The sequence below is a fragment of the Xenopus laevis genome, chromosome 2S (genome assembly GCF_017654675.1).
Source record: "Xenopus laevis strain J_2021 chromosome 2S, Xenopus_laevis_v10.1, whole genome shotgun sequence".
Taxonomy (NCBI): domain Eukaryota; kingdom Metazoa; phylum Chordata; class Amphibia; order Anura; family Pipidae; genus Xenopus; species Xenopus laevis.
In genome coordinates, this window is record NC_054374.1 from 62,940,382 (window position 1) to 62,965,310 (window position 24,929).

General features: G+C 39.1%; 1 protein-coding gene across 2 annotated transcripts; it reads right to left on the minus strand.

The window, feature by feature from the left end:
• Positions 1-12,400: 12,400 nt before the first annotated feature.
• On the minus strand, positions 12,401-24,478 carry klf15.2.S (Kruppel-like factor 15, gene 2 S homeolog). 2 transcript variants are annotated; one of them, XM_018249368.2, is made up of 4 exons: positions 24,136-24,478; positions 20,493-20,555; positions 17,476-18,529; positions 12,401-14,534 (listed from the first exon to the last, which is right to left on the minus strand). In XM_018249368.2, the coding sequence occupies exons 3-4, from the start codon at positions 18,435-18,437 to the stop codon at positions 14,360-14,362; spliced, it is 1,137 nt and encodes a 378-aa protein (XP_018104857.1). In that variant the 5' UTR covers positions 18,438-18,529; positions 20,493-20,555; positions 24,136-24,478; the 3' UTR covers positions 12,401-14,359. The 2 variants fall into 2 exon arrangements, with proteins under 2 accessions (XP_018104857.1, XP_018104858.1); XM_018249369.2 differs by lacking the exon at positions 20,493-20,555.
• Between the last annotated feature and the right edge of the window lie 451 nt (positions 24,479-24,929).

Genomic DNA, 24,929 nt, shown 5'->3' on the forward strand with positions numbered 1-24,929 from the left:
GAATTTGAACATTAGCCAAACCCACAGCCACAGTAATTTGATGCCAGCTCAGTGCTGTATTAAAATGTCCCTTACAGGACTATGCAAGCTCACATTAATGTTACCCTAACTTTTCCTCTTTAAAGAGGAAGATTCTCAAGAGATATGGTTGACAAGTCAAACAGCTGAATCTGACTCTATATATGTGTGTGTGCGTGCGTGTATATAGGAGGAGGCAGAAGAGGAGGTGCCTAGGGTGCAATGCTGAGGGATACTAGGCATGTACTTTTTCCTCCTGCCTGCTCCCTAGTTCAGGTTCTGAAAAATCACTGTTTCTAATTTTCATGGTGATGAGTGGGGGACCTGGACTATTACTAACTCAAGCTATTGCTCTTGCGCTCACATGCAAGCTGACTCCACAATACCTTTATAGACAATATGGTTGGGGTGGGAAATAGTTATACATTCACCTTGTAATACTTTTAATTAGACAAATGAAAGGTGATAGGATGGAGTTGATATTTTTATATTGTGGTTGTGACAGTTGGTTGAAATTAGTCCTAATTTCCTGTCTCATTTTAAACTTTTCCTTGTAAGAACCAGAAGACATCTTAAAGGAGGATAGTTAGATAGTTACAGAGGCAGTTTATTGCCAATAGATTAGCCACAATAGTGCAAGCTATAACACTATATTTATTCTGCAGAATGCTTAACCATACCTGAGTAAACAGCTCTAGAAGGTTTCTCTGTTTGTTTAGGATAGCAGCTGCCATATTAGCTTGGCATAACATCACTTCATGGTTGAGTCTCTTCCTGCTCACTCATAGCTCTGGGCTCAAATTACAGCAGTGAGGGGAGGAGGGAGGGGGAGAGGAGCAAACTGAGCATGCTCAAGCCCTTGCCCTGGATGTTTAAGCTGAAAGAAGGAAGTCTGATACAGAAGCCCATGTATACACAATAGAAGGAAAGAAATGCTGTGTTTCTTCTGACAGGACTCAGAGCAGAATTATGTTGAGGGTTTACTGGTGTATTTATATAGACCTTTCTGATAAAGCTGAATTCATTTTAATTTCAGATTTGCATTCCAAAGCTTCTCAAATGCCACTTAGTCAAAGTGACAGTGAAAGATTTTTATTTGTGCAACTGGATTAGTATTTTATACACATAGTATTATTTATTTATTTAAATATCCATAGACTTCTTTCCTGCAATAAGATTTGTAACCATATTATATGAATGCAATAGTATACCAGGGCAAACAATCAACAACAATCTATCAACAATTATTTGCCATTTACTGAATTTGTTCCAAATTCCCTATTAATTACCATTAGCTTTTCCAAGTCCTCTTCTGTGAAGGTGATGTTTGGCAGCCTACCACTTGGGGGCCTAAAACACAATTTTGCATAAACGAGAAAGGCTACAAACATGGTTTAAATATAAAAGATGACCATCTGAAAGAGATAGTTGCTAGTGGTGAGCAAAATTTTTCGCCAGGTTTTCCCGCAAAAATTGCATTAGTTAATAGTGCGGCTCCAGAAGAATTCTGCACTGAAATCCATTTTTCAAAAGAGCAAACAGATTTTGTTATATTCAATTTTGAAATCTGACTTGGGCTAGACATATTGTCAATTTCCCAGATGCCCCCAGTTACGTGACTTGTGCTCTGATAAACTTCAATCACTCTTAACTGCTGTACTGCAAGTTGGAGTGATATCACCAGAACAATGGGAAGACAAAACACCCGCGACAAGTCGGATAGAGTCGCACTCGTGAAGATGCAATTGGACTGAATGAAAAGTCAGGTAAAAACTACATTACATCTGACGTGACACGACTGTCGGATGTGGACGCATAAAGCAGCATCGTCATCCTACAGTCGGGCCGTGTAGTTGTTAACTCTGACTTTTCTTTCAGTTCAATTATATCTTCACTCGCGCGACTCCATCCAAATTGTCGGTGTCGGGTGTCGATTTGCCGAAAAATGCTTGTGGAGCACTACCCTAAAATAGGTTTAAAGCATGCACTCCTGAATGAATAAGATGTATGTGGAAAAGAGATATTGTAGCATCAGCATATAATACCGTTTATAATTTACACATACTATTTCCTCAGCCTACAGAATTGAAAATTCTTTATCATTTTGTTTTTATTTAAAATCATTGTTGAATTTTGCTGAGTGGGCATGGGCAGACCGACTGTAAAAGACCTCAAGGCAGCAGAATAAGAGCAAACAATACTATAAGTATGTTAGATTCAAGAAAATGATGTTCAATTTTAGGTGTTACAAATATGAAATTAAAGGGCAGGTTCACCTTTCTATTAACTGTTGCAAATTGGCCATTTTTGAATTATTTGCATTTTTTTACTTCCAGATTTCAAATGGGGGGTTGATTCGGTGCATCCCTATTAGAAACTAATTTGTTATTGGTTACTATTGCCAACTGCACTTGTACAATTTAGCACTTACAGGTAGGTTTGTAAACCAGCCTCTATGTGGTTAAACTAATACTGTCTCTCCCAAAGGAATTTTGTGCAAACTCAAGCTGCTTTATTTGTGTACATTCATTATTTGCCCATATCCTATATATGGTAGCTGGAAAATACATTATTGGTTTACAGGCTTTGCTGCTGTTCACTTATGCTTAGTTCAGACAAAGCACCATGCAGCAAGTTAGTACAATACACTATATACATTGCCTCACCTGTTGATGCAGGTGTGCCCTGTGACCTCTCTTCCCTTCCCTATGAACTTGTTAACAAACTCTTTCAAGTAATGGAACAATAAATTGCTTATCCTGAATCCTCACTTGTCACCAGATATCGGTAAGTCCCATCAATCAGACCTTACAAAACAGAAAGGCCTTTATTTTCTGTAGGATTAGAAACAAAGTTGAAATATTTTCATTTACAGTCATATGAAAAAAATATGTAAAAGAAACATTATCTTAACCAACCAAGGACTCTCAAAATGATGAAATGATATTTGATAAAATGGGCCCTTCCATGTCTATAGGATTCTGGGGGTCATTTATCAGCGTGCCGTCCCTTTGGTTTAACTAGTCTTAATTTGTGTGGCATGCTGCAATTGCTGCACTTGGGCTACGAAGTGGAAGGCTCTACAGGGGGTTGTGAGGTGCATTCCATGGGCTGAATGATCCTGCACAGAACATACATACAAGAAGCAGTTTTTAGTAGCTGTCTTGGTTATACTGTACTAAACAAACCAAACTGTCAGGGGAGAAAAGTGTAAATCATGGGTATGTCAAAACATGAAGACACTGTTTACACTTAAGTCCACTGTTATAGGGCAATAAGAAGTGTTCTTCTGTACATCTAATTTACTGAAAAACAGAGCTGATCACACCCTGTGCTAATAAGGGAAGATTCAATAAATAAATAGTTGGAGTAATTTCAGCACCTAAAAAGAGTGAACAAGAACATGCTGTAAGGATTGCTGCAAATGAATCTGTACACACAAACAACAAGCCGATCATTTTTCTCTAGTTGAATTTAACCATAGGGTATTCTGTGAATAGGAGAAGTTCCACTGGCACAGGGACTATTGTGATTAGTAATCTCTATACATGAATGCATTTACCTGTCAGTCCCATAGAATATATGAAAAGACAATATTTGCAATACTTCTCTTCTAAAATCAGCACAGTGGATTTAGAAGTGACACTAATGCATTAAGAACATACAAATAAGTCATATTATTAGCACCTTCTTTTATGCAATAGTCTAAAAATGTTAAAGCATCCGTTATAATCAAAAAGTGAAAACGCTTATAGAAATCTTAAAGACAGCAACATTTACCTATAAGGTGCCTGGGTGCCTGAGCTAAGAAACAACACTGCACTTGCACTTGACTCCTGACCGAAATGTTGAGTAAAATAAACTTTTGGAAGATTGATTCAGCAAGTCCTGTGAGTGCCGTTCTTCTGCATTGTGTATATATACCGAGAAGTTTCATGACCATATAAAAACACAAGGCTGAAGGCCAAGAGCTTTTATACAGGTCATGGAACTCCTAGATAACTTCTAATATCCTTATATTTTGCAACTGGGGGTACTTTATTTATTATAATACACATGTTTCAGTGAGTCATGTGACAGAAATGACATCAGAACTCACCATTTAGAACTGATGACATCAGAACTCACCGTTTATAAGGATATCATTTGTTCAGCACAACGTGACCAACAATAAATTGACCCGGTGCTACGTATTATAATATTTTACAAAAATCCAAAATAAAGGTGCACACAGGGAACCTTTAAAAAGTTATTAAAAATTCATAGTTTTATTTTATACATTAAAAACAGGAGGTCAACGTTTCGGTCTGTTCCTAAGACCTTTTTCAAGACCTCTAATCCCAATAAGAACCACCTGTGAATAAATAAATAAAACCACAAGCATTCACCCAATACTGTGGCTAACCAGACACCATGTGACAAGAAACGTTTAGGTTCAAAACTTGATCGCCCTTAGCTGAACTATAACTCACTGCACAATGTAGCAAATGCTTTCTGAAAGCATTTGATACATTGTTGCAGTGAGTTATAGTTTAGATAAGTGAGATCAAGTTTTGAACCTACAGGTTTTTATGATCAACCTGCTACACCTTATGGGGCTGGGTTTCTTGTCACGTGGTGTCTGGTTAGCCACACTAATCCAGGCCTGGGTGGCAGCTAAGAGCAGAGCTAACTGTAGAGGAAAAGGGGTGTGCTCCAATACATGGGGCCTCTGGCTGTTCCCAGTGTGGTAAAGATCAAAACAAAGAGAGAGAGAGAGAGAGAGTGACCTGTGACAGTGCCTGAAGAAAGGTAGTGTTTGGGAAAGCGCAGTACTGAAGCTGAACTGGAAGTAGGCTGTGTGGCCTTCGAACAAACAGTTTGATATGCGCTTCCGTTTAAGAAATAAAAATAAAAAATAAAAATAAATACACCAACTTTCAGTATCCCCCAATTGTCCCAAAGTTTCCCTATAGTCCACCAAGGTCCGGAGCCGAAGATGGTAACCCAGAAACCACTTCCACAACTGGCGATCGCTTCTAAACCTTAAAACACAGAGGAAACAAAAACCGCACCAATGTGAAAAACTTCCAAAGCCGGTATCAAGGCCCTGCTCTGGTTACTACTCACAGGATTTCCCGGACACGGCTTGCACACAAGAACAGATCTGCGGTGAGGTAAGTCTCAGCTTGTCCTCCTATGCGATGCCGCTAGTATACTTCACAATTTCACGGTCCTGTGCGCTCGCTATCTCTGCGATTCTGTTCCTGAGCGTTCAAGTTGATTTGTATCCCACAGTCTTGGCGTCCTCTCATACACTTCCCAGGTCAGTCAGGGTCAGGCACTCACGGATTGATCAAAGGATTGGGAATGCCTTGTGCTGGGAGATTATGTAAGCAACGAAGGGATACTCAAATAGTTGAAGGTAATTTATTTAGAACATAATAATCACTTACACTTAAGAATACTCTGCCTAACGCGTTTCGTGAATCAATCACTTCATCAGAGGCTAAAATTTACTCTACTCGGTCGCTCCTTTATGACCTACCTAATTGGCATAATTGGTTACCTCCTTTTACCTGCAAACGAATTTCGTTCAGGGAGAGGGTAAAACAGAAACATATATTTTCAATAGTACATTTAAAAATTTAAATACGGTTTACATAGTTAAAATGCAGATTTTCAGATAAAACTTTTATAAATATTAATAACAATTCACTCAAATAAAACAATTTATATCGAGATCTATGTTTAAACCCATTGGTTGTAGTGTTTTTAAGGATATTATCCATCTAGTTTCTTCCTGTGATATAATTTGAGTATTGTCACCACCTCTCCAAGATTTTTTCTTATGTGCAATTCCCATAAATTTTAATTCACTAGGGTCACTGTTGTGATGTAGGGAGAAATGTTCTGATACGCTATGTGTTTTTAATCCTTTTTTTATATTTCTGATGTGTTCCGCTATTCTTAACTTTAGTTTCCTGGTAGTTCTTCCAACATATTGTTTTTTGCACGGGCATTCCAATAAATATACAACATTAACTGAATCGCATGTTATTAGTTGGTTGATTTTGTATTGCTTATCTGTCTGATTGGATTTAAAATTTTCCACATTTCTTGCATTGCTACTTAGCGTCTTACAGGCAATGCAATGCATACACTTAAAAAAACCTTTGCTTTTTGAAAATATATGTTTCTGTTTTACCCTCTCCCTGAACGAAATTCGTTTTCAGGTAAAAGGAGGTAACCAATTATGCCAATTAGGTAGGTCATAAAGGAGCGACCGAGTAGAGTAAATTTTAGCCTCTGATGAAGTGATTGATTCACGAAACGCGTTAGGCAGAGTATTCTTAAGTGTAAGTGATTATTATGTTCTAAATAAATTACCTTCAACTATTTGAGTATCCCTTCGTTGCTTACATAATCTCCCAGCACAAGGCATTCCCAATCCTTTGATCAATCCGTGAGTGCCTGACCCTGACTGACCTGGGAAGTGTATGAGAGGACGCCAAGACTGTGGGATACAAATCAACTTGAACGCTCAGGAACAGAATCGCAGAGATAGCGAGCGCACAGGACCGTGAAATTGTGAAGTATACTAGCGGCATCGCATAGGAGGACAAGCTGAGACTTACCTCACCGCAGATCTGTTCTTGTGTGCAAGCCGTGTCCGGGAAATCCTGTGAGTAGTAACCAGAGCAGGGCCTTGATACCGGCTTTGGAAGTTTTTCACATTGGTGCGGTTTTTGTTTCCTCTGTGTTTTAAGGTTTAGAAGCGATCGCCAGTTGTGGAAGCGGTTTCTGGGTTACCATCTTCGGCTCCGGACCTTGGTGGACTATAGGGAAACTTTGGGACAATTGGGGGATACTGAAAGTTGGTGTATTTATTTTTATTTTTTATTTTTATTTCTTAAACGGAAGCGCATATCAAACTGTTTGTTCGAATTCGATTTTTGGGGTGGAATCCCTTTGTATTTTGCGCATCCGAAGTCTACTATATTTTTGCGCAAGATTTAAACCATTGTCTATTTTAGGCTGTGTGGCCTGGCTGATAGAGAGACATTATCTCTGATCTGTGAATAAAGGGGTGCTAACCTTGTGGTGGACCAGTGTCTAAAAGAGGTCCTGGGGTAGTCAGGACAACTATATTCACAGCCAATAATATAGCAAGTGCTACTGCTTTTCTGTTGTTCTACAGCTGTGCCACACGAGACCATGGATTATATTTATCAAACACTGAAGTTAGAGATCTCCACAGTCCGCCTCTCTCCATTCATTTCTATGTGATTTTGAAAGGCGTATTTATCAAATGGTGAACTTTCACCCATCGATAAATACTTTTTTAAAAATACCATAGAAATGAATGGAGAGAGGCGGTACTTCACTCTGTGGACTGTGGTGATCTCTATATCCCTATGAGTGTTGTGTAAAAGCAACAGGAGGAGTTCCACAAAGACTGGGGGGGTGTGTGTGTGTGTGTGTAGCAAGTGTCTTTATGATGCCAGTGGGAAAAGAGTTATGAAATCCCCACCAGTGAGCTATGCAGGATCTGAGAGAGTGGCAGAAAAAATTAAACTCAAAGTTTTAGCAACAGCACATCGGGAGTCCTACACTGTTTCTGAGCAGTACAATGAGGGGCCTTGACCATGAGGGGCCAGTGTAGGATTCATGTACAATGAGGGGCCTTGACGTGGTATGTGAGCTTACATATTTTGGCCAAAGTGTGGTACAAACACCTTTTTTTTTGTAATAATTTTTTAAAGGCAAACCGAGCACTGGCAAATGCAAGCAAAAATCTGCAAGTTAATCTGTTAACCAGTGTGCAAGTTCTACGGTAAAAAAGGGGTTAAAGCCAAGAAATCATAACTCTTTGTTGCCCTGCAGTACCTCAGCTCCTGACTGTATTTGGCGATGAGTGTGCTACTGATCAATCTCAGTCATGTGGCTGAAATACTCAATATGAATAAATGTACTCAGTGTTATGGGACTGGAAACAATAAGGAAAACAGTTACATATACTGTAAGTTGAATTGCAGAGGCTGCATGAAGCAGAAGGAATACTGTGAGAGAGACACCTTGAGAGTGTGTGTGTTAAAGGAATTGTTCAGTATAGAAATAAAAAATAGATAGGCTGTGCAAAATAAAAAATGTTTTTAATATAGTTAGTTAGCCAAAAATGTAATGTATAAAGGCTGGAGTGACTGCAAAGCTGGAAGCTGAGGATCAATTGCAAACTCATTGAACAGTTATGTCCCATATGGCCCCCATTAAAGTCGCTGACTAACTCAAGAGTTAGAGAGCTGAAAAGAGGAAAGTAGTGTCCTTGCTATTATGTTACACATCTGCTCACTCCAGTCTTCATAGATGACATTTTTCGCCAACTATATTAGAAACATTTTTTATTTTGCACAGCCTAGTTACCCAGTTTTTATTTTTACACTGAACTGTTCCTTTAAGTGAGAAGTCAGGTGAAATTCCTGAACTCACTGACTGCCAAATTGTGTGTGTGAATATAGACAATGAAAATGATGAAGTAGAAAATGGTTACATAACTGTTAATTTGGTGAGAAGCCAGACAGAGGGGTATATTTATGAAAGAGTGAAGTTAAAGATCGCCACAGTCTGCTAGAGTGAAATTCCGCCACATTCCATTCATTTCTATGGGATTTTGAAAGGCATATTTATCAAAGGTTGAACTTTCGCCTTCACCCATTGATAAATACGCTTTTTAAAATTCCCATAGAAATGAATGGAGAGTGCCCGAATTTCACTCTGTGACTGTGGTGATCTCTAACTTCACTCTTTGATAAATATACCCCATAATGTCTGAGGCGGTGAGGGATGAAAAATCTACCTCTTCAATCTGTGTGTGAATAAGCAAGCCACAGAACTTGTCTGCAGTGAGCACATCTGTGTAAGAGCAGAAATACAATCTCACTTATCAACACTGGGCAAATTTGCCCATGGGCAGTTACCTATAGCAACCAATCAGTGCTTAGCTTTTTGAAGCCAGCTGTACGTAGAACAATGAATTCAGCACTGATTGGTTGCCATGGGTTACTGCCCATGGGCAAATTTGCCCAGTGTTGATAAATGACCCCCAATGTCCCATAAATGAAACATGAGGGAATTTAAAATTTTCTAGCAAAATGTGTGCCTTCTGAGAAACAGCTTTTGTATAGTGTGAGAGTGTTTAAGGGATTCTCATTATGTGGCAAAAGTAGGATATGTGACGGTGTATAAGGTTAATATTCCCTCTCAGGCAGGTAATTCAGTGGCCGTTGAGAATGGAGCTGTTTGTAGAGGAAGACTGTGTTCTCAGCTGTGGGACAGACTGTTATGGTTTGTGGATACCATGTGTAGACAAGCACCCTTTTGTTTGAATTAAGTAAATCCTATTTTTCTGCAATTTTTGCCCATGTCTCATCTCTTAATAAGAAAACCACTTGTCTATCATTATAAAAGCTAATCTGCCCACAGGATACACACTGTGGGGCTCATTTATCAACACTGGGCAAATTTGCCCATGGGCAGTAACCCATGGCAACCAATCAAATTGCTGCATTCAGTGTTCTACTTGCAACTGGCTTTAAAAAGCTAATCACTGATTGGTTGCTATAGGTAACTGCCCTTGGGCAAATTTGCCCAGTGTTGATAAATGAGCCCCTTTGAGGTGTTGCATGTTCTGCAGTGAAAGTGGGGTGACTGCTGAGCCTGTACCTACGATGGCAAATGGAAAACTTGCACCTTAATGTGGATTCTACAGTGTCCTAGAGGGTCAAACCCCTTGAGCCATGTTTACATATGTCTATTTCTCACTCCCAAAATAAATCATGCTACAGTCACCATCTTTGGTTTCCCCCTTACCAAACATATTGGAAAATGTTCCATCTCAACTGGAGTCTTAAAACACCAATGGGAAAAGAGGCCCATTTATGGCAATTTTTCCCATTCCCATTTTAGTGGTTTTTGAAGTTTTTTTTCACCATGAATAAATTAATTTTCTCTAAAATCAGGAATGCCATGTAATATATTAAAGATCTAAATTTCACGTAAAAGAATGCTAAACAATGGCTACAAAAAAAATAAGAAAACCTGTAAAAAGTTTAGTTTTTCAGACAATTACTAGCAAAAAGAAAAATCAGAAAGTCCAAATGGCTAAAAAAATTCAGTAAAATCAGGGCAGCTCCCATTGTCTTCTATAGGACCTCCACTGCTTTTATTTGGCAATTTTTTGTACTACAGTTTTTTCATGGATTTTACAATTAATACATTTCTAATTTTAGAGAAATAAAAAAAAAAAAAAAAAGTGATTTGTGAGAAAAATAGGAATTCAAATGTGAGTAAATAGGCCCCGTTAATTCTATTATCTATATAGATAGATATAAATTCCCAGTGGAGTAACTACCGGGGGAGCAGGGGGTGCGATTGGGCCAGGGCCCGCACCCCCTCAGGGCCCCCCCGGTAGCTCACGCACCACAAATTCCAGGTGTACGGAGGGGGGCCCGCCCGCCCCCCTCTAGTTACGTCACTGTAAATTCTTATAATATAATATATACAGTACCACCAATAGACATGTGCGAAGTGAAAATGTGAAAAGTGCCTTCCTCTTAATGGGCCAAGCCCCAGACTCATGTTGTAGATTATAAACATTAGTTTTCTATGAAACATTGGTCCTTCACATTATTTTATTTATTATTCGGTTTATAGATATACAAATACACAAATTCATTCAAGTTAGGTAGAAAGGCAAATTGTTTAAAAGGAACCATTGATGGATATTTCATTACAGTCTAGTGTTAGAACCAATCTCTTTTTAATTGACCATTTTTGACAGTTTACAGTAAATATATACTCAATAATTCTACACATATAGGGACACAGGTGATGTCCATTGCCTGCAATTAATATAGTGGGGAGAGTGACTAGATTCCTTTTACGGTAAGTCCAATGCTGTTGCACAGCACATTCACAAGTTTTGTGGTCTAGATGTAATACTGAAAAACAGAATATATCGATCAGAAAACTGCCCACAAACAATTTGCTCGATTATTGCGCAGTCTGTCACTGTACAGGTTTTATGAACATCATTACAAAAATATTTACAGACAGAGAGGAAAAATAAAATTCATTATCTCTGAAATATCTCCTAATATACAGTCAGTTTGTAGAACCGAAACAGGAGTTAGAACTGGCTGGTCTGTGGAAATGTACAAGTTACATGATTAAGGCATTAGGCCTTCCCTCACACTAAACTTTGTTGGACAGAGTTAGATGGAAAAAACTCATCTGCTTCTGCTGCTTGACAGTGCTAGCTATTAAAGCACAGAAATGCATGCAAAGTTCAATTGCAGTGATGTTTTTTGAAACACTGTGCCATAAAACTAAACTGGTGTGTAACTGATGGTCCAGCTGCTTGGGACATACCCAAACTTATGTGGCTCCATTAGACCCTTGTAGCTAGGTATATCACATACAAACCCTACAGTATAGTCAGTTGCAGGTCTAATTGCGTAGATATACATCCCAACCCTTTCTATAACCCTAAACACACAAATTGGGCATGGAGTGGATGGACATAGAAGGAATGCACCAAAGACAATTTGAGAGTTTGCATTGAAACATTTTGATGTGATCCCAAGCAGAAATCTCCACTTCTCATTCATTGACATGATCTAGAACAGGATAATGGGCCAACGTTTAACCAAGGGCATAAAATACTATAGTTTATCAGGGGGGGATCTTAAAGAGATTGTGTCCCATCATCAATTAGAATTGATTTCCCTAACATGGAGAAGTGATGAGGACAAAGTTGAAAGGATGAAGCTTATACAGTTTATGATCATAAATACATTATATTAACTAAAATATAATCTACACATCTTAGAACTGAAAAGAGCAAAGTCACATTTAAATATTTACGGTCATTTAACATGTCATGATAGTTTCCTGTAATAAATGCTGCAGTGGGGCTCTTTTCTGGCTGGAAAACCGTACAGACCAAATAAATTAGTGAAGAAAATAAAAGTGTGCCTTTATTTTGTAAATGAAATAAAAATGTAGAGGCTCAGGTGATTATTGATGGGCTCAGTATGAAAACATCTCAGTGTTAAAAGCCTAATAAAAGATATCGGGGGAAAAAACAGTTCTTGATTATATTTCACAACATCCATTAACTGCATGCCTGTAGTAGCACCAAGCAGTAATCTGAACTTGCCTCATCAGTCTAATAGCTTTTTTTAACATCAAAATTAGTAAAGTGGACCAGTTTGGACATACCTCCCAATGATGCCAAATAACAGTATACAAAAGGCTCAGGCTGGGTGTGATTTCAGGTACATCAAGGCAATAACTTGGGGTTGGTGGTGGATGGGGACGTGACATAAGCAGAAAAAAAAAGTTGTTTTTCAAAGATTTATTTTGAGTTTGACTACACTGAGCCAATTATACGAAAGAGAAAGATCTGATAACAAGTATCCATGTTAGATTAGATTGGGGGGCTGTAATATTGGTCGTTAAGTGAAAAATTGTTCGCAAAGCTACTAAATAAATATTCACACTGCAAACAATTTTGCCTTTGCACAACTGTAAAACATTTTGCAAAAACTTCTTACTGAAAAAAATTATGTTTGCTCCAAAAGTTTACGCTACCTTCAAGCAGGTCTTAAAAGTGTGCAATCAAGATTTGCAATGCAATAAAAGTCAAATGAAGAAGATAAGATCGCAACATGCAAATTGTTATGCTTATTTGTGTGCAAATTTGTTCTCTTTGCAAATATCATTACATTTCCCCCAATATGTTCTAGATTTAAACAAAAAAAATGCAAAAATGAAAAGGCATCTAGTGCTGCAACCTCAACGGAGATACAGAATACACTTTGCTATTTTGAGAACAATGGGGCCCAAACAGTCCCCACTGCCCAATAAAAACGCTGGCAGCAAATTTGATTATTTATTAAACAAAGCTGCTGCTGATGATTGCAAGGTGCAGAAAAGGTCAATTATGGCTTTTTCTGCAACCTCGAGCTCAGTATACACTCCCTATACATGTATAGTATAGGGCCACTGCTACTCTTTCTTCTAGATTGCGCCTATGTACATTATATATATATATATATATATATATATATATATATATATATATATATATATATATATATATGTGTATGTATTTATTTAATTGCAAATGGACTTGGAAATGAGAGCTCATATGTAAAATGTTTAGAGCAGGAGCCATCAGTCACATAAAATCTGCTAGTCTCCACTTATAAGAAGTGCTTTCATTTTGTATGTCAGTATATAGGCTTGTGTATGTCTGGGGAAAAAACTAAAGAAAATAAAGGCATTATATATGCATATAGCTACATAAACACTGAAACACAGTTATATGATAGATAAGACGAAAAAACAAAAGAGATGGTAGTGAATCCATAACAGTCTAATTCAACTTCCTTAAAAAGTTCTGTCTTAATGAAAACCCAAATGCAAATTCAAGTTTAAGAGTAAAATCAAGAAAAGCGAATCATCGCTGAACAAAATTTTGTCCCCTTCAGCCATCCATCATTTTTAAAGCCACATGATATTAGGGTTTAGCTGACCTGATCTGAAATTCTGAATATTGCAAAAAGTGCTGAAATTCCAAACTGAATCCTGTAAGCAGTACATCCATTATACACATAAGTATGAGTAGCTTAAGGCAGTCAGGATGGAAGAATCATCATACTAATGTATATCATTTGCATTCTCCGAGACTTTTTAGGAGCCGGAAAGAAGTGCATCTTTAAAATATTGAATAAACATCACCTAAAATTTTAGAACGTAGTGTGAAATTTTAGGAACCAGGTATCCACAGTTCCTGTGAATCGTTTTCCCCTAAAAGACCAACGTTTTATATTACACCAAACCTAGTAAACAATATGTAAATGCAATATCCTCAGCCAAAGGACATTATGAACTCAGCAGAATGGTACGAATAGCATCTCTACTGTTTGTACAAGACAGAAGAGGTCAGAAGTTTGGTGTACAGACATGGTCTTTAACCAGTGTCCAAGTTGTTGCATGTAACAGTCATTAAGAAGAGGTAGGTTTAGATCCACAGGGATTCATTATAAAGCCACCTTCATACACAGCTTTTTCAGATTTGCAGAAAAAAAATTTTTAGTTAAGCAAAATGTCTTTTTAACTTCTTCCCTGCCAGATGGCTTTGCATGCCAAGTTGGTGCTGAAGAGGTTAAATAGACTGTAACCAAACACCAGCGTCTTGCAGTCCACATTCCCAAATGGGGGACCTAGGACTTATATTTGGAGAAAAAAAAATCATATTTTCACAGTGTCCAGTTAAAATTCCTGGGAAGTTGGGTTAAGTGCTAGCGCGGGGTGTCCGAGATCCACCAACCCTCTGGCCACGATGAATCTTCATGTGTTTTGACAAGTGGTCACTACGAGCAAATTTCTTGTCACACACTACACACTGATAGGGCTTCACTCCAGAATGGGACCTCTTGTGTCTGGACAGCTCGTCTGAGCGGGAAAACCTAAAAATAAGTTTTAAAAAAATGTAAACATGATAGTAGCTTAGCTTAGTTACCATCAAGAACAAGTTTCAGACTTAATACAGAGAAAAAGCATTGATTCGTCCATTCTGTATAACAGGTTTCCAGATAATACATCCTGTGCCTGTATATTCTGCCATTCATGTGTCATGTTCAGTTTGAGATTTAAGACTGCAACAATTAGGTTCACGGGGTGGCACAGGTTATACACAATACAAGCCAATACACGTATGGGACCTATTATCCAGAATGCTAGAGACCTGGGGTTTTCCAGATAACGGGTATTTCTGCAGTTTGGAGCATCATACCTTAAGTCTACTAAAAAAAAAACCAACAGTGTTTTGGCTCCAATAAGAATTTATATCTTAGTTGGGATAACGTACAAGGTACTGTTCTATTATTACAGAGAAAAAACAAAATGTAAATTATTTGGAAAGAATGGAGTCTGAGCTTTCTAGATTATGGGTTTCTGGATAACAGATCCCATACCTTTATACAGACTACAAGTAATTCAACAATATCATTTTCACAGAGAAATATCAAGGTAGTACAGCCGTTTAAAGAAATACCAGATTGATTTTGGAGGCCGCATAGGCTTGGGGACTGTCCCTACTGTAAAAAGTCATTAGAATTTATTGTGTACATAAGATACCTAGGGAGGCATAAAGGAAAGAAACACAGGAAAGTTTTGTTAGAGGTTTAGTACTATGTCACACGGGGCTATACTGTTGCCTACGCAATGGCTCGCTGGGCAGATGACAAAATGCTCAGATTCACCCCATGTTTATTATATTATTATTATACTGCACACTGAGCTGGAATCCTCTCAGAAACAAAAACACCGACATTCTCAGGTCTGGACGGGAATTTAAAATAGGCCCTGATATTTCAGGTTCACAGAGGCCCAAACAGCCCAATAAATAGTGACAGTCTATGGGAACTTAGAGCAGCCCACAGATTGCCAGTCCGGGCCTGGACATTCATGCAGTGTTCCCCCTGCATTGCAGCAAACAAGTTGTAGCCAGAAGGACAATTTTGAGGTGATTTTACAAAGATAACCCCATATGCAACTATTTCTCTAGAGATACTAGCTGATCAATGACAAAGGGCAATGGCAGTAATAGCCAATGCTGAATAAAAAGCTTTAGTAGCATCACAACACATTGCCTTTAGCTGACAAGGTCAACCCCTGGCTGCCCTGAGAACCAAAGCCATGCACGGATATAGTTTGCGTCAGAGCTTTAAACAGGAGCTAGCTACACCAAAGTTGATGGTCCATTGGTATAATGTAAATATGGGAGGCTAAAGGTTTAATATAAAAAATAAAAACCATGTTATGAATGGCTCCAATTCAGTTTATAGTTCAATATATAGGAAAATCCTAGGGAATGCATATTTGCCATCTTAGATGCCCATGGAACCAAACTGTAAATCAATTAGGATAAACACTTATTTCCCGTCTTAGATATTCTTGGCACTAACAATGTACCTCGAAAGGATCAAACAAAAAAGTCTAAAAAAAAAAAAAAACACTTTTCTTTGTAGCTTTAATGGAACATTCCACAATAAGTTCATGTTTGATCAAAAAATGATCATTGTTCTTCCTATAGGTAACTAGGTGAACTGAAGCAGTATACAATGGACAACCACATCAGGACTATACACTTGCATGTTTGTGTAACTATGGTTTGTTTGCTCTCAGGTCTGAATGTTGCTGTGGAAATCTTTTCAAAACTGTATCTGTAAGATACAGTACAATAATTTCCCTGTAGAAAAAAAAACCAAAGAATGTGTTTATATAGAGAAAGAAACAATGTCACGTTCCTGTAACTAAAGCTCCTTGTGGACAATGATAATAAAGAAACAATAATAAAAAGCTGTTATTATGCATTTGGGTGTGTCCTACCAGGAACAGATCAATTCAACAGGGCAGAACCGCACCAACAAGCTAATGCATTTCATTTAGCAAAGGCACCCATAGTCAGAGGAATAGATTATTTTACAGTTATTATTAAGGTAGACTCGAGAGTGGTATAATAGTATGCCATTTTGCAATTGGTCTTTGATTGCTTTCACTTTTTTTGCCCCTCCGCTTCTCATACCCATAGTAACCGGACATCATCTTTAATTGAATGATGGGGGGGAAAAAAATCAAAGGAGGAAGGAGAACAATTTAAAAACAATGGAAATGAAAGTCAAGTCATACATGGTATACTAAAGAAATAAAACACAAAAAAATAAACTTCCCCATTATGGTATGAAAACGGACACATATATTTTGCCATTAGAACATACAGAATCGACACTGCTTTTATAGAAATGCACATAAACACTCTACCGGACCGGTTATTGATTCTTTATATGTAGAAGAAAGGCGGTTCCGACTAAATATTGAGAAGGGGTATTTTACCGTGAGAGCTGTGAAGATGTGGAATTCTCTCCCTGAATCAGTTGTACAGGCTGATACATTAGATAGCTTTAAGAAGGAGTTGGATGGCTTTTTAGCTATAGATAGCTCATAGCACAAGTTGATCCAGGGACTGGTCCCTGTCTGTGTTTCAAGTGAGGGGTGGGCGTGTCCTAACAGTCCCTGCAGTCACACAGTAAAAGGGGGACAGGCAATCACAGCCCTGCAGTCACACAAACACAGACAGGCTTCAGTTCCCTATCAGGTCCTGCTAGCTGTTGATTGGTTCCTTTCCTACAGTACAGTGAGTGGAGCCAAGTATAATGCACTGGTATGTTCTTTTTTTTTTTTTTGCATTTGTCTGGATCAACAAGGAGTCATCAGGTTTTATATAGACATAAAAGTTTGGAACTTGATTAAAGTGTATTTTTTCCAACCTAATTACTTTGATACTATGAAAATATGTTTGTGTTTTTTTCTCTGACCAGTAACAAATTCCTGCCTTGTGCATCTTACCTCCAGCCACACTCTGGCCATGTGCAGACATAAGGTTTTTCTCCTGTATGCCTCCTGAAATGTGCTTTAAGGTGTGAACTCTTGGTGTACATCTTGTTACAACCAGGGTGGCTACACTTGTGTACACGTATTACAGCTGCTGTCCCCTTCTGTGTCCTTTGCAGTCCCTCACTTACAAAAACACCTCCCAGTGTGAGGGGTCGAACAGCTACTGGAAGTGGAGCAATCCTCACATACTTCTGGTCCCCAGGTGAAGCAGGTCCTGGCATGGGTGCCAATGCCAAGCTCTGACCCTGAACACTGATTAACAGCTGAGCCACACGCACGGTGCCAGATGAGCTTTGGGCTGGAGAGGAAGTCCCAGGCACTGGCTGAATCTGGAGGAGAACAGGTATAGTTCCAGTTGTGGAAGGTGAATGTGTGGAAGCTTCCGGAGTCACTGGAGTGGGCACCTTCTCGCCTGGGAGAATTTCAATTGTGGGTGACGTCTGATCACCTGTTTTGCAGCTCTGAAGCCATCCAGGGGGAATTGGCTGATTTTCACCCAGCTCCTCACGTATAAGATCCATGTTGTCCTTTAAAAACTCTTCAATTTCCTCTAATGTGGGAGAAAATTCCTGGGGAAAAGCAGCAGAAAAGTCAGGGACTTTCAAATGTGCAGACTGAGTGGTTTCCTTTGTATCCTCCACAGTCCTTACCAAATGAGAGAAAATAATACCTCCCACTTCTTCCTGAAGACCACCTTCTTGAAGAAAATCATCACCCTCGTCTTTTTTAAAAGCAACAGTGCTGTTAAGCTGCTCATCCAGAGAGTTGTTAGAAGAGCAGTCATCAGTCTTCATTATTGTGGGCACTGGCTTCTCCTCCCACTGTGAAATTGCCATGGTCAGGTCACAAGCAGATGCAGCATTAGAAAGAATATCAGCTCCAGGGAGAGGTTTGTTGCAACTGATGGAAACCATTTTAAACAGGAAAGGAACACCTTGCTCCCTGCAGAGCAGAGAGAGTGGTGTCTCACACAGAATGACTTCACGAAACCCTTATGAAGCTTAATCTGTAGAGAGAATAAGATAAAATAAGGAAAAATATCTGTGTATCCATTATAATTGTGTCCTTTAATGAAGGATTAAACAGAGGGTATGATAAGGATTTTTTACACACACTCTTGATGATGTGATTTTGCACTATGAGGTTGTTCTATTAAATCCAAAGACAATACCAAAATTTAACTTTTGTAATTCTTCATAAAAAATGACTATGCAAAATATGAATACTGACCTACAAGCCAACTACTCAAAGAAAATCTTCCATTTAAAACACTGAACAATGGATTTTTTTTACCTTATTTTATAAAAAGGTTCCATATTATCAATATTCTACAAGTGGGCAACTTTAAGAAACAAATCCCCCATGTATAACCTATGTTATCCCCAGGCCGTTTTGAATGGGTGCAAGGGTCTGCATCTTTTCTAGGGTGCCCGGCTTTGTTCCCACCTCTGTCGCTGTGAAAGAACACTTCTTAGGTTGGCCTGAGGAATGTGGGCTCCACTTGCAGAACCACATGGTCCTATTGGCTTTTATAACAAGCGGGGAAGGCACATTGTTATTTCTTCTTCACAATTGGCTCCACTTTTTCCCCACCCACGAGAACAATGTATAATAAGGGGCACATAATTAGCCAATGTGGTTGGCCATACCAAGCAGATACAGGTATGGTATCCATTATCCGGAAACCTGTTATACAAAAGGTTCTGAATTATGGAAAGGCTGCCTCCCATAGACTAAATTATAATCAAATAATCCAAATCTTTAAAACCGATTTCCTTTTTCTCTGTAATAATAATAAAAAAAAAAAAAAAAAAAGTACCTTGTACTTGATCCAAACTAAGATATAATTAATCCTTATTGGAAGAAAAAACAGCTTATTGGGTTTATTTATTGTATACATGACTTTCTAGTAGACTTAAGGTATGAAGATCCATATTACAGAAAAATCCGTTCTCCAGGAAAACAGGTCCCAAGCATTCTGGATAACAGGTTCCATACCTGTAGTTGCTTTAATTTTCTAACTTGTAGCAGATATGGGTAATTTAGCATTTCTGCTAGTTAAGGAGCCCCAAGGCCTGTCCTACATTGGAGCTCCTTTACTACCAGCGAGGGTTATCAGAGAAGCCTAAAACTGCAGGAATTTCACTGGTTGCCTTCCCTACTTTATAGGTACAAAAAGTCAGAAAAAGATATGTTATAGGTATGGGGTTTTCAAGAAAAGATGCATCTGCATAAAGTGGAGCACTTTGCATTAAGGCTCTAAACATTAAAAAAGGGAAATAGAATTATTTATTTATTATTTGACACCAACATGGTTTTATGCTAATTTACAATGTAGTCGTTTATTATAAAATAGAAAAAGCAAAGAAATTCTTGCTGGAAATTAGGAATGTGCTGAATCCTGAATCTTTCTCAGCATGATTCAGATTTACTGTAACTTAATCCAATTTCCTAGCCAAACCAAATCCAAACCCTTAAAAAACACATGACTTGGCCACACGAACAAGGGGGAAAAAAACTGTAAACTTATTTTTTTTTTTACACTGTCATAATTTACATATACAAGCTCGGATTCAGTATGAGATTTGGCCAAAGCCTTCATGAAAGATTCAAGATGTGTCAAAATCCCCAAATAGTGGATTTGACACGTCCCAAATTTAAATTACGTTGTATTTTAGAGCTTTCTGGACAATGGATTTCCAGAAAACAGATGCTTGTATCATGCACAATTAAAATTTCTGTTCAACAGGAAGCTTTAGAGAAAAATGCTTTAGTGAATGAAAGCAAAATGGTAGCATGGAAATATGAAAATAATGACATTTCTGTGTGCTTTTCCTAGTTGTGCATTTAGGGAAACGTGACACACACACCTTACAAACAGAGTTGTAACAAAATAACACAGCACCAAACATTACCACATAAAAATATAAAGGTGTATTTATCAAGTTGTGTATGGATTTGCAACTTACCAGATCACATAGAACTAGCTCTGGCAGTAATATGAACAGAGGGTGTATTCTATTGGATGGAGCCTATGGGATCAAAATAAAGGAATATTTTACAATCTTAAAAAAAATGCTTAAGGGTTGAACTCTTTCTCTGCTTGCGGTTTTGCCAAGTATAAGGTTTTGCTCGCTCCCCCCCCCCCCAAGAGCCTTTTAACCAGTGAAACTGTGGGCAGAGAATGATAAATTCCACAGGTAGGTAGATGTACAGACACAAAAGATGCAGTCGAAATACCTCCATAGAAACGATGAATGCTGGTTTACAAGGTCTTAACAAAAATAATAGAAAACCCCATTAATGGTTCTTCAAGATACAGTATATCTGAAAACAAAGGCTTGGTTATAAAGCCAATACATTAAATGCATTTTGCCCATGTTTTAATGATATGTAAAAGTCAGTGAGATGGCAAGTAGTTAGGCCCCTCAGTGACTTTAATTGCTTACTTTATACTCTGAGTTGCTGCAAACCCTGTTCCCTAGTGATGCCTGACATGAGGCCTGCTGTTGGGAATCTAACAGGGACACAAAAAGTGTTGAAGTGAAATGAAGAATAATCGAGCTCAGAGCAAAGGGGCAAGTTCATCTTTAGCTATGGCACTGGATATACAAGTATCTTGTTGCTACTAAGCTGTTTTCATGTGCACAAATGTTTATTCAGCGTGCAAATCAAACTGTGGTGTGCACAAAGAATTCTGATTGTTACTCTTGCACTTCAATACGGACTCTGTGCACTCTTATAAAAAGTCCCTGATGCAGTTTGCATTGAACGCTGCCAAAATATTAATTCCTCGCAAATGGCAAAGTACTGTTTCCCCAACACGAGCTGAATGGATCCAAGAAATGGAAGAGATTCACAAATTTGAGGAGACCCATGCTGACTCTCATACTGATATTCTTAAACATTGGTCCACCTGGCGCCTATGGATACAATATCTGGACTCCATTGCTCTCATGAGTAATGGGAGTGCTCTTGCCAAACCAAGTCAGTGACTGTACTTGTATTCTTCATATATATTCCGAATGTATATTTGCCTGCAGATGTTGTTGACCTCTGCTTTTTGAAATGTGCGACTTAATGGTTACTATGTGAGACAAGCTGATATGTTCCCGAGTGCTCATTAGCCAGTTCTACTTGCCACTTCTGCTGGTAGCTCACGCTATTGCTGTGTCTGTCCCCCCCCCCCTACATCCCCAGTTGCTCTTATCTATAACAGCTCCCCAACTGTTTGACTGCCATGGCGCTGACTGCGGACATTTTACAGGTAAATTTGTTACCAATCCCTCTGCTGGCGATAGCTCTTAGTTTGATTTTTCATGCATGTATCTAAATATTATCGAGACAAAGCTTTTTGTTGGAAACTTTGAATGTCAATTGTTTATTCGATTTTTGAAAGACATTACCAGCTGGATTGTGCTTACATAATGTCTTACTGTTCTGAATATGCAGTCCTGTATGGAACTGTGTTTTTTCTTTCCTTTCGGTATTTTTTCTTACTTTCTTAAGACTCAATAAAAATAAAAATTTAAAAAAAGAATTCTGATTGAAAGCACAAAATTTTGCACTAAACCTGCTTCTTTACATACATCGTTTCAAAAAGTGCCAATAAGAGAGCCTCTCGTGAAATATCTGGCTGTCCTGATTTATTTAGTTAAACCCTCAGATAATTCAGTGTTTCCACTTAAAGTAAGGCCTGCTCTTAAAGGGGTTGTTCACCTTTGAGTTAACTTGTAATATGATGTAGAGCAGGGGTGTCCAAACTTTTTGCAACGAGGGCCAGATTTGGTGAGGTGAAAATGTATGGGGGCCGACCATTCAGCCTGACATTCTTTGAACCATTAACATCATTTAACTAATTTAAACAAGGAATCGCGTAGCCGTAATATTTTGGCCCATTAGTGAAATGATCTGCCACTTGGTCTATACTGCTGCAAGTGTGCTGAAAGTGTTAGCAATAGACACAGTTGTGGGCAGTGTCAGACTGGGATGCCAGGGGCCCACCAGAAAACCTTAGACTGTGGGCTTTCTCCTATGGGGGAATGTAATAAAAGTCGGTAACGGAAAAACTATTTGCAATGCGAAAAGTTATGCCTTTGCGCGAACAAATTTTGCTTTGCCCGAATTTAATATAGCTTTTGCGAACTCGGAAACTGTTCAGCGACCACTTTAGACAGTGAAAGACCAATATACGTTCACCTTCAGCCCTAAAGAAGTATGTGAGTGCGGTGCATCACTACGTGCCAATACGTGTCTTTTGCTAACACCTTCAGCACACAGGCAGCAGTACAGACCAAGTGGCAGATCATTTCACTAATGTGCCCAAATATTACTGCTACGCGATTCCTGTTCGCACAGTGCTAAGGGGGCCCTCATTATTAATTTCATGATGGAGGCTGAGGGCCGCTGTAAATTTGAAAATGGGCCGCAAATGGCCCCCGGGCCTGACTTTGGACATGCCTGATGTAGAGAGTGATATTTTGAGACAATTTGCAATTGGTTGTCATTTTTTTATTATCTGTGGTTTTTGAGTCATTTAGCATTTTATTCAGCTGCTCTCAATTTGCAATGTCAGCAATCCAGTTATTAGGGCACAAATTACCCTATCAATCATGCACTGATTGAATAAGAAACTGGTATATGAATAGGAGAGGGGCTGAATAGAAAGATGAATAATAAAGAGTAGCAATAATTATAACTATGTAGCCCTACAGAGCATTTTTTCATAGGGTCAGTGCCCCCCATCTGAAAGCTGGAAAGAGTCAGAAGAAAAAGGCAAATAATTCAAAAACGATAAACAATAAATAACGAAGACCAATTAAAAAGTTGCTCATAATTGGTGTTCTATAACATACTAAAAGTTAACTTAAAGGTACACAACTCCTTTAAGATCGCTTTCCTCCATCTTGCACCCTAGAGACAAGACTGGCAGTGTTCATTAGCAAGTTTAAAAAGCTCAGTGTGAGTAGAGGCACCCTCCCCCTCCTGTTGGGGTGACCAGTAGGGTGACAGCACCCAGTGGATCACAAGCAAAGGTACAAGTTTATGATCAACACCAGGGAGGGGGGCTCAGTTTCTAGATCTAGCCAATAGAATACATAAGAGTGAATTCCTCTCCAGCATATCTAGCTCACGATTGAGCGTCAGAAGAGAAAGCTCTATTTCCAGTTCCACAGTGTGAGCTTTGCAGGTAACTGTGCCACGCCCACTCACTCTCGCAGCTCAGGTTCAGGCAGAGGCCCGAGGGCCAGACTTGCTGATCGATTTGCAAATGATTTTATTGCTCTATATTCTTCAGTCCCGTTAGTTATACCGAGACACGCTGCAGATGTATCGCCACAAGAGTTTATAGAGTATATATACACATGGGTTTCTATAGAAAGAGAGCTCTTACGATAAGGAAATCGATTGCATGCAATTACACGAATAGAAATCGGTGGCCAGTGTTCGCACTTGTCGGTCAATTTCTGTAGATTGCAACCCCCCTAGTTCATAGTTCATATGTCTTTTTTCAATGTTAAACTCTCCCCCGCCTCGAAAATCTCCCACACACGGCGCAGCCACCGCAAGAAAGTATTTACAGTCGGCTCGTGCCACCAGACTGCTCCTCACCTCGTCTGATCCTGGGATTCCTCTGCTTCAGCCACGGGCCCACATGGCGCTGCAATAACTCCTACCTTCCATGCTGGCATCCAGCTCTCACATGACCGGAGGAGGCTCGATCAACAACACGAGGCTGTCATTGGTCCCCCCGGAGAGGGCTCGGCTGCAAAGCCGCGTTCTCATTGGTCCTGTGCTTAAAAGGGCTCGACTTTGGCCTGCACCGTGACGTCTCTGTGAGAAGTGAGCGAATCTAAATGCACCGAAGTGTTTCTCCCCCACGTTGTAGTTGTATGAGTCCCCTGCTTCCCCCTTCTTTAGACCATAAGCCGCGGTTCATTCAAAAGCCACAGAGTGACTGAGAAACTTCTAAATTGAGCGAGCGAAGGGGCGGGCTTTCGTGACAGAGCAGGCGGCCTTTGTCATTAAATGGGCGGATTTTACTGGGGATTTATCCAACCTCAGCGAGAGCCTGGGAGAGTTCATTTGTCCTTCCCAGCGTGCTCTTTGTGTATCATTCCTGCCTGCCATGGGTTAATGACGTCTTATATGGGCAGCATCAACCTAACTGTGGTCTCCCTGTATAAGAACTTATAGGGGACTTGGATCATGGCAACTGCCTCAGTTATCACTGCCTCCATATCCCTTCATTACTGGACACATAGACACTCCTCTCCTGTGAAGAATTGAATCATTAGATAAATGATAAACAAATTGTCCTTGTAGGTTAAAAGGCACTAAGAGAAACAGCAGCGCTAACTACACAGGAGATTGTGACCAGAACTTTTCGTTTGATTTTGATCAAA